We start from the raw sequence: 11,572 nt of genomic DNA on the forward strand, positions 1-11,572 counted from the left end.
CCATTCAAGTCTCAATTACAAAGTATTCGATGCGAGTACGCATAGTATACGGACAAAAACAAGCATGGTTTTTTACATATAAGAGGTTTTTTTAGAAATAACAAAAAAAAAATTGTTTTACTTTTTATTTTGAAGTTTTCATAAATTGATAACTATTCACTATCGGTGAGGTAACAATTTTAGTAGAACCATTTTTTGAAATCTATACATTCTAAATTCACAATCTAACTGAAAATTCAAGATGCATCCTAATCAAGTTCCTATTTGATCTAACACCCTTCCTCCTTGGACAACATTCTAGATATATTTTGTTTTATAATAGTAACCGCTAATACTGGATGCATCCGACACGTGTAATCGCACTACCGTTCGTCTCAACTCATCGCTTTAACACATCTCACAATTATTGCAATTTACGAGATCTCTAAGACGCTGTATTCAGACTTGGCCCCAATAACTAAATATAAATACAATTTCGACATAATTTTTTTTTAACAACATACACAATGGATAAAAGCAATTTTCTTAAAAGTATATATGTTAAAGGACGTATTCCCAAACGTCTTTTTATTATTTTTTCTAAAACAATATAATGGCAATACAATACTACTCTAAATAACTTTTATAATAATAATAAAGCCAGCGCCACACATTAGTACTACTAGTTGATTAACAAGTTTGTATATGAATATCAACTGTATACCGTGACGTCGCTGAAGACAATTCGAAACAATTTTTCAAAATGCGTTTATTTATCACGATACTCTATTGCAAGGTTTTTTTCTTACGAAAAATTAACAATATACAAATACACCACAACCTGACTTTTTTTAATCAATAAGGAAAAGCTTCGACTTAGTTTTGATATTATAAAATTATAATCATAGATTGTTACAATTTTATTTAATTATATCTGTTTATGTGTTCAAGAGAAACGAAAAAATCTTATAATTTTTGAAATATTTTGATGTATATAGAAAAGTTTATAATAAACAGTAAAATAAAAAATAGACTAACAGAAACTGTCAAAGAACTGTGTAGCAGCATTTAACAAGAAATAAAATGAGTTCATACTAAAAGAAGTAATAATTATATTCGGTTAAAGACATCACGTAATATATAAAAATTAATATGAATTTGGGTAAACTACATATTTTATATTCAAAAGCGTACAATAAATTGGCAGTGTTAAATGCAAGATTCAATTAATGGAATTAGGCCAAATATGTACTCTAATAATTTTATTCAAACTTCTAATGCTTATTACATTGTGCAATGGAATATAGAAATATAATAAAATTCAAGACTATCTTGCTACAATTCTTGAATTCGATAAAACTTGAAAATTGTAATAAATAGATATTTTGCTTTGAATAAAATCTTTACATGCATAGAGACTATTAAAAGCAGTACCTCAAATACTCAGGCGATAATGAAGGTAAAATGATCAAGCACTAAATATGTCAGCAAATAAATTTAACACTTAAGTTTATTTAGTTTTTGTAACAATCCCATCATTTTATAATTTTCAATATTACTTTTTTAATAAGTACTTTTCGATTTATAAAATAAAATGACACAAGTTACTAACTACAATATGTTTAAAGCGCTTAGAATATTACAAAATATTTAATGGAAAATAGTAAAAGAATTTAGGTAACAACCAATTATTATTAAATAAATATTTTCAATCAGTATGAGAATAATGCTCATAACATATTCTAAAACCACAATTACATACAAACATTCATAAAATGTACACAAAACACCTAAAAATTTCTAAGCTATAAGCAAAGTCACAATATCAGATGTACTTAAATACTAATTATAATGTTCATCTGTATGGGGTGGCATGTGTGTTAGCATGGAATTACAGAGCGACGAGTTGGCAACGGCTTAATGCTTTACAGCAAGATTGCACACAATTAATTCACAACGAGATTTTAGAGTCCAATATAATAAAGTGATACTGACCAAATGTGTATAGATAATAACTTATACTGAACCATTAACTAAATTCAACTGCTGTTTGTACATTTAGACATGGCTAACAGTTAATCTTTATTTATAAACTTTAAATATTTTTAATATGGTTAAGTCTAATTGTGTAGCAAACAAAAAAATATATCTGTTTAAATACAATATGAAATTTTATTCAAATCTAAACTAAGTATTATTTTCAAACCATATCAATGTATCATATTTATACAGGATTTTATTCTCGTTGTGTAATTGAATTGAAACCAAAGTAAGGTCTAACTGACAGTCCAATCAAGTCCCCAACGCTCTGAGACCTTCAGTTGTGCAGCTGCAGCATCTTTTAATGAGAACAAGTGTGTCATTTCTTGTTCAGTTTTGGCTAGAGCGATCGCATTTTCAAAAAGCTCCAATGATCTTCTTAAGTTTCCTCTGTAAAATAAATACATATAAAATATGTTAATATAAATAATATAATATAACATTAAAAAATGTTAATATTTCAATTATTAAAATTATTAAATCTTAACTAACTATACGATTAAAATATTCAATATTTATGAATATTAAAAAAACATTTTAATTATACAATTTATATTTAGCAATTTTCCTAAGAGCATTTATTTACACCATCTATTTTATTCCTTTAATACTTATTTAGGTCATTAAGTATAAGATATATATCAAAAACGAAATTAGGATGTAATGCACCAATGCCTAGATCATCACGGTTGTACAATGGTTTTTGTCAAGATCTAGATATTTTTAATGACTGCCATGATTTATCGTAAACGGGCGCTAGAATTGTTGAGAGATGCAAATAAATAATAAATAAATAAATAAATAATAAATAATGTTATCTTAATTTTATTTTGTATTAATTAGTATATTTTTAGTAATTTTTTGTAACGTAAACTTTGCATGAATTTAATGAATTATCTAATTTTAATTTGTACCTATATCAATTTCAAACTATTTGTGTTATTAATTTTAATTTTATTAAGTGCATGTTTATTTTTTATGATCTTTAATTTGTACCAATTTGGACTTATTTTTTTTTTTTTAATCTTTCTACTCATGTTGCTATAATTATGTGTTAATGTATTTTTAAAACAAATATTGTAATTGTTGTGGCTACTTTAAAAAGCTTCACATGTTAGCTATTTTCACTAAATTGTTTTACATTTGTCATTAAAACATGTAGTAGCTACTAGTGGTCCTTAAAATAAATAAAATAAAAATAAATAAAATAAGATGGCATTGAGGTCACTGGAAACGAAATATATAAATGTGAATAATAATTATTTATATTCATTCATTAATTGCTGGTTTTCTTTCCAATTTCATAATTTTAAAAGATAACATAAATTGAATTCACATTGATACATATGTATTATATTGACACAGAAATGCTTTACAGATAAAGACATGCTTATCTTGTAAGTAAGCAGCGATTCTTGTATTTCAAATATACCAATAATGATATAACCTATATGTTTTAAATATAGCAATTTGAATGACCTAAACTATTTCATTTTAGGATATAGTCGACATTTCAACAACTCTTAATATTTTGAGAATAACAACAAAATACTATTTTGAGGCGATACAAGTGTAGTTAAATCCGACATGACATGATATATTGAGAAATATCATATAATAAAATGAAATACTTACGACAATACATACACAATAGTAATAAAATTATCCCATTTTAATCATAGATCAATTTTCTTTTACTATGTAAAATATAAAAATGTAAATATTTCCTTTTATTCAATGAATTCATTTTCACTATAATTTTTCAACTTTTTATTGCCAATGTTGTTTTTTTTAACATGATTTGTTAACATATACAGATGTTGTATTTCTAAATATATATATAAATATGTGTTATGTAACTGTTTTTAGCTTTCATTATATATTAGTTATTTTTAAGAAAATGAATGACATAATTCATGAATTGTAAATAGATAACTACCTTTATACTGATAGAGCCCATTCAAGATAAAGTCTTCATGTAATCAATAGCCAAATTTAATATCATAATGTGATAACCTTTATCTCATTACCTCCACCAAAATCTCAAGGCTAAAAGAACCTTTTTTTTATTACATAAAACAAAAAGATTTATTAATTTAAATAAACAGCTTACCTTTGAACTTCTATTGTGCCAAGTGTCTCATATGCAAAGTCACATTTGTCATCAATTTCAATTGCTTTATTAATTAACTTGACAGCCTTATCAAAATCTGTGCTTTTTTGTAATTGTACAAGACCTTTGTGAACATACAGTGTAGCATTATTGGGATCAACATCTAATGCAGACTCGAACAGAGCTTCAGCACGACCCCACTCTTGTTGGTCTGACAAAACTTGTGCATATAAAATATACACTTCAGCACATCTTGGGAATCTTTCTAGAGCTTTTTCAAAATCAGCTCTCACTTGGGTCAAGGCTCCAATGTTTTTGTGTAACTGTGCATGTCTGTAATCAGCATAGCACTTCTGAATATAAGCAATTGAGAAGTCAGGGTTTAGTTCAACTGCCTTAGCAAACTCCGCTGTTGCCTCATCCATTCTCTCTAAGAGTAGATATACTTGACCACGATGATGGTATATATCTGAGTTATTAGGATCTAATTTTGCTGCATTTGCAAAGTCTTCCAAGCAACGCTCTGTATTTTCCAATTGAGTGAATAGAGATGCACGCTTAATGAGGGCATTAACTCTAACTTTTAGTGAAGCATCACTATCAATAACCTTGGCAAGATCAGCCTGTGCTTCATCATGTCTACCAAGCAGTAGGTAAAATGTTGCTCGCAAAAGCAATGCCTCATACATATACTTTCCTTCTGATTCCAGTTCTTCAGTACAAGCAGCTACCACTGATTCGTAATCCTGACCATCAAGAGCTTTCTTTGCCTTTGCAAAGCCACTTAATGCATTGTCATCTAAATTAATCTTACCAATAGGGTCTTCAGAGAAAGCAGAGAAGTATGTTTTAATGAAATGTTTCGATGGCATAACTGGACGTCTCTTAGCAAGTGCTTCTCGAGCATGTTGTCTACCAAGAGCTTTAAGTATACGGTCCGCATTAACCAGAGAACTCTGCACTTGGAACTTTTCCAAGATACAAGCAGAAGTAACATCTTCTAATGCAAGCACAAGATCACCACTTTTCTCAGCCGCTCGTGATCGTCTAAGAAAGGCTTTAACATATTTTTCGTTCAGTTTTAGGGCAAAGGTACAATCCTCTTTGACTTGTTCCCACATTTCTCGCTTTTCATAGCATGCAGAACGATTTTGATAGAAAGTAGCTAAATCAACGGAACGGTCAGGAGGACAAGCCTCGATAGCTTCATTATAAAGAGCTATAGCTTTATCATATTCACCTGCATGAAAAGCTCGATTTCCGGCTCCCTTCAACTTCATTGCACGGTCAATAGCACTTTCTGTAGCTTTTGCATTATCTTCATTGTCCAGCGAAATGGTTGTCTTTGCTTTTAATTCGGCAATTTTCTTTTTTTCAGGATCTTCTAGTCTATTTCTTAGATAAAGGTAACCTAAACCGATAGCTAAAGGAGCCCCGAGTAGTATGGCCAGTTGCCACTTTGGGAAAGGAGTACTACCCGTCGACGCCATCCTCTTTATCCAATCCTAATATTAAGGATAAACCATTTATTACTTTTCCGAAAAATTATATGACTATTGAACACTATGATTTTACTTAGCTCCTTCCTAGTTTCTATTTTATAACCTTTTCATTGATGCTCTGACATTAACATTTAACAGTAGATAAAAAAAACAATCGACATTCCGATAAGACATAATAAAATATACACTATCAATATAAATATTCCAATTAAGGTAATTGGAATAAAATATAAATATAATATAGGTTGAGTATTGAAATATAAAAATAATAAAATATACACTATATATATAAATATAATATAATTTAAGGATTGAAATATAAAAACAAACTATTTTTAAAATAAACTAATTAATAAACGAAAATGTAACGAAAACAAATTATAATAAATGGAGACTAAAAAGCAAAATAATAGTTGTTTATTGTTTTTCCGGAATGTAGCAATAAAACTAGTTTTCATATGCATTTATTTATTTAATTTAGTATTTTTTATAGGATTTTTACACTGTGCACTTAGTAAAAATAGTAATTATGTACTTTGTAACTGTCATTGTCAATGTTATGTCATTAGAGCTTTGAGCTTATGTCATAAACATAACCAAAATATTTCAGTATATTTAAATGAATATAGTATCCAAAATTTGAAACTATATTTTGATTTTATTATTTAGATTATAGTTACTTTCAAAAATCAAGCTGTAAAAATTATACAATGTTTACAAGGAAATTTATTAACTTGGTACGTTTATTTAAAATAATCTAAGCAGATTCGTAATGAAGAAATCAATAATATATTTATTTTCAGGTTAAATTAAATCGTAATGTAGGCCCAAAGAAATTTCTCGGCCTTCCCACTATTTCAATAAACAGACAAGAGCGACGATACAAAGGTGATTTGTACGAGCCAGACTATTTAATTGTAAGTTCATTACTTAGTAACAGAAAAGTTATTTAATTACTTTATATAAAATGTTTTCATTGTATTTTCAGAGTATGCAGCCAGATGAGCCTATTTACGATTGCTTAAATTTGCAATTAAAAGGCTATGATTTTGTGTTGCTTGAATCTTGTCAGAAAGAAATACACAGATATGCTGAAATAATGGGAATCCAAGTTGAGGAAAGGTTATTTTTTATATAAAGATATTTAATATATGCATTTGTATATTTTTTTATTATATTGTAATTAGTTAAAAAAATCAAATGTTGAAAGTTACACAAAATGTTTTTAAGGATTTTTTTATTGCCTATTTGGAAGAAGTCAAGCAGGGTTAAATCTTTTTTTAAATATTTTATTTGAGTAAGACTATCAATATATAACAAAATTCAATACCTACAAACAAGTTATCTGAATGTGATACTTCTTTACTGTATCTAGTTTGTGTTAAACCAGTATCATCATTTAAATTGAAAATGGAGAAGTTAATTTTATTATTTATTAGAATATTATAGGAAATTGTCATGGTAGTTCTTACATTTGAATATATTGTGTACACTACTACAGCATATGGACATAATTGCATTTTGGATACCATTAAAGAAATACACACTGAGACTGATATTTTTCCTTTTTATAGTTGGGCGACACCAGCACAGCAGTTGAATGTACAAAGATTTAAGCCAGGAAGCACAGCTGTTGAATCTGATTACCACCTCAAAATATATGAAAGAAATGTACAGGTATACAATATTTATTAGTAACTGTAATATAATTACAAATTAATAATGATAAATTGGGAATATAGACCTATGTTTAGTAAAAAAGCCAAAGCTAACTTTTCTTTTTAAAAAGTAAAAAGTTGTAGCCTGTGATTGTTCCATTGCTGTACTAAGGTCTGCCCTCGCTTTAAGGCTTGAAGGCTTGCTGGTTTGTTATGATATTTGATGCTGACAATTTGATGATTATTTGGCTTGTTGATCGCATTCAGACAAATAGACAGAAATGGCCAGACCTCCTATAACACTTACTATATCAACATAGTTTTCATGTTTACTATACTTTACTGTACTGTATGTGTACTACCACATATTATGTAATTCTTACAAATATAGTCATTCCTTTGTTGCCAAAATAATTTTTAATTTCGTTGGTAATTGGAATGGCCAGTCATTCCGTATATACATTTAGGTCGTCTATAAAACGGTCCATCGCCACCAACCTTGGAAACTAAGATTTTATGACCCTTTTGCCTGTAATTACACTGGCTCACTAATCTTTTAAACCGAAACATAACAACAACATATTGCTGTTTAGCAGTTGAATATGTAATGAATGATATATAGTGAAAGTCCTACCACCAAGTGAATTTTATATTCATTATATCAGTAAGACATAGTTACACTTTTCAGGTGGTAGAAGTGCCTGCTTGGGCGCTTGGTACGCTACTTCGTGTATCCCGTGCCTTACTCCCCGAAGGATGTACGCTTAACGTACACGAGCACACGCCGGAACACGAAGAAGTACGATATGTCCCCGACAATGAATTGATTGAACTTAAGCAACAATTAGATGATATGGGGGGTAGCCGGACTGAAAAGAAAAAGAAGAAATAGTCACTTAAAAATTTATTTATTATTGTTTTGTAAGTAGTTATCTAGAATCTGAATAAAAACATTGAACATTTGAATACATTTGTTTTTCTGTGTTTTTTTTATAATACGATTTCATGAAAACCTTTTAACTTCTATTTACTAAAATTGCTCCGATTTAAGAAATTGATCAACCATTCGATGGATTATTTTTACGTAATATTGTTTAACTGAAACTAGTTTTGTCGCCGCTATGTAAAAATGCCCTTGAACTGGTTAGTTAGAAGAAAGAGGTTTTAAAGTTGGAAGTGTGTATGCTCCCGTGTCTCGGAAAGCACGTAAAGCCGATGGTCCTGCGCCTGAACTCGGGAGTTCGTATCGCACTGCCGTCCCATCGGATTTGAAAGCGAGTGAATAGAGAATACAATAACAGTAATAATCTGTGTTGGCGCACACGCTTATGCACTATAACTTGTTCTGAGCAGTAGGGTGATATCTCTTGAGATTGGCAGCCGTGGCTGAAATCGGTCAGAAGGACATCGTATAAATAACACCATAGTCAAATTCCCCTCCCATTAGATGGCAGGCGTCATTATGTATAAAGTATATTGTTCGGCAGAAAAAGCTTATAATATATTTATTTTTGATTAAAAAAACGATTTAATTGATATTTTAAAATAAGTGAAAAACTAGTTTTAATTTAGTGTAAGAACTTTTGACTTTGCTTTAAAAGTATTTAGCTATAAAACGATCACCTCGATCGGTTTATATCGTTTACATTTTAAAATAATTCGCAATGACTTATAAGCAAGCAAGTTGCAAGTAGTATAACAAAAATGTAAAGTACTTTCAATATTGTTTTCTAATATATTTAGTTGTTATTATGTGTAGTACTCTCGTTATTTATATTCTCCTTCAAAGTAAATGTCAACAAAATTATAAAACAAAACGAGAACGGTTCGTATTGAATTAACGCAACCTAATACGATATCCATTGCTGTAACAAGTGGGTCGACAATCCTTTCCCCACATCGAAATAACCGCCTTCTAACTTGCAACATCGATCTGGATCGAATGCTTTCAAATAGCCTGAAAATGATAACGTTAAGTACCCTATCACTAAATATTACACAGACTCACTGTCTTATTATGTTTACTATAATTATATGAACCTACTTATATAATACTTACTGTATTTGGTTTTAGCTACACTAGACATTTGTGAATAATTTTTAACTATGTTAGCCAAGTGGAAACCGAGATAGCCCAGTGGATAGAACAAAGGAATCAAAGATTGCGGGTTCAAACCATCACTGGATTTTCATGTGCTTATTTGGGTTTAGCTTAGTAACGAAAAGATCAACCTTTTAAATTATTTGATTTACGCTAAAGTTAGACTTAGTTTACTTAGTTAATTAAACCTTAATTTAAAATGACATAATCATTGAACTAACCTAACTTGCCTTCCGCATCGGAATACTAATATTCAATTGCTGATTTTTAAAAATAATAATGTTTGTGGTTTGAATATTGAATTGAATTATATTTAATTGAATAATGGATAGCATAAACATATCTACTTATTAAATATATAGCATATAAGTACTCTACGATAAAACCTTATAATATTTATGAGTAATTCTTGTACATATATGTAGGCTAATAATTGTTTATGTACCTTCGCTGCCACCGTTCAGAATTTCTGACGGATCGCTAGATCACAGTCCGCAGGAGAAAGCAGATCTTCTAGCAAAACTTTTTGCTGATAACTCCGTGATCGATGATTGTAGTGCGCTGCCACCAACAATACCTTCACGTGGCCACACGATGCCTGACATAAAAATCAGGCAGCGTGATGTGCGGGCAGAACTGCAATCACTTGATGTACGGAAAGCTAGCGGTCCTGATGGAATACCAGCCATAGTGTTGAAGAAGTGTGCAGCGGAGCTGTCTCCTGTGTAAGCGCGCCTGTGCTATCTTTCCCTCTTTTCAGGATCTGTGCCGGGGGCTTGGAGAAGAGCTAATGTGCAATCGGTTCCCAAAAAGTTATATATATAGTTAAGTTATAAAGTATAGAAATTATCGGCCAGTATCTATGGCTGGATGTCACCGCCTAATTCCATAACTAACGATTAGAGGCGAGCGAAGCTCGGTCGCAGAGGTATCTACTGTTATTTTATTTGTGACGTAACCCACAATTAGAACATAGATATTTTAAATGTTCACAATAGTAAGACTTTACATCCAAACACGCAGAAACCATTTACAATCAATAATATATATTGTTAGGTAGTAATTTATTAATTTATTTATTATTATCTGGGTAACATCAATAAAATTTTCAATTATAATGTTTACTATATATTAAACTATATAACATTTAATGCGTAGTGTTTCATACTATATTTGCTTTAGTGTGGGAAGAGTTCACCCTATTCATTCAATGACTAGGACCATGTATTGCAACAGGTGCCGCCACTTAATTATTTATCTAAAATCTATTCATGACCCGCGTCTACATCTTATTCACTAAGTCGCATTTGCAATAATTATTCAGAACACGCGCGATTTGACCATTGTCGGCACTCCCATCGTTATCTTGCAACTCTTATATTCTAAAGTAATTTACAGTTTGTGAGAGAACAATATAAACAAGGAGAAGGTATACTTCTTATAATTTCTTTTTTTTTTTTCGATTCATGATGCATTGATACCTAATCTAATAAATAATATTAACCATTATGACATGAGAGAGCCGATAATACTCACTAGATAAAACACGTTAACCTTAATCGAAGATTTGCCGGTTCAAACCCGCGTTAAATTACTGTGTTTAGCTTGTGTTTTTAATTCTTCACGTGCTCAACGGTCAAGGAAAACTTCGTGAGGACATGCATGTCCCGGCTGACATACAACCACATTAATTTACATCAATCCGCACTAGACTGTGCTTCTTATAAAGAGAGGAGACTGTTGCCCAGTAGCGGATCGTTTACGGGCTTACTTTACCATATTGTAAGAAAATGTTTATATGATCCATAAATAAAATAAATGTTTAATAATGTTACTTCAACCACGCTATAATTAAATAAAGTTTAGGCTTATAGCTTATAATATTATTATTGTGTTTAAAAAAGCTTTCAAATTAGAATTGTCTAACACAAACTGTAGTGCCAGAAATTATATTTAGGCAGATCTTAATTATCTTTACGTTCGCTTCAAGACTAAACAATTAACAACACGTAATGTTTCACAAAACTAATTACGAACAATTCCTTTTTACCGACATTTAAAAGTCAACGAAACATCTTGATACACATCCGAATTTGATTCTATGATTTCGCAGTTTGCGTAACCGTGCACCTCTTACCTTGGTTGAGTAATATTTGAGAGGAGTCTTATTAAATCATCT

At 30.2% G+C, this 11,572-nt stretch overlaps 2 protein-coding genes across 2 annotated transcripts; one reads left to right on the top strand and one right to left on the bottom strand.

The window, feature by feature from the left end:
* Positions 1-121: 121 nt before the first annotated feature.
* LOC126771278 (mitochondrial import receptor subunit TOM70) lies at positions 122-5,773 on the bottom strand. The gene is made up of 2 exons (XM_050491074.1): positions 4,133-5,773; positions 122-2,409 (listed from the first exon to the last, which is right to left on the bottom strand). Exons 1-2 carry the CDS (start codon positions 5,620-5,622, stop codon positions 2,256-2,258), a joined length of 1,644 nt encoding a protein of 547 aa, XP_050347031.1. The 5' UTR covers positions 5,623-5,773; the 3' UTR covers positions 122-2,255.
* Positions 5,774-6,208: 435 nt separating this feature from the next.
* Positions 6,209-8,258, top strand: LOC126771364 (uncharacterized). The gene is made up of 5 exons (XM_050491221.1): positions 6,209-6,371; positions 6,438-6,551; positions 6,623-6,756; positions 7,209-7,311; positions 7,981-8,258. The coding sequence occupies exons 1-5, from the start codon at positions 6,345-6,347 to the stop codon at positions 8,182-8,184; spliced, it is 582 nt and encodes a 193-aa protein (XP_050347178.1). The 5' UTR covers positions 6,209-6,344; the 3' UTR covers positions 8,185-8,258.
* Positions 8,259-11,572: the final 3,314 nt, after the last annotated feature.

Source organism: Nymphalis io, chromosome 10 (genome assembly GCF_905147045.1).
Source record: "Nymphalis io chromosome 10, ilAglIoxx1.1, whole genome shotgun sequence".
Lineage (NCBI taxonomy): Eukaryota > Metazoa > Arthropoda > Insecta > Lepidoptera > Nymphalidae > Nymphalis > Nymphalis io.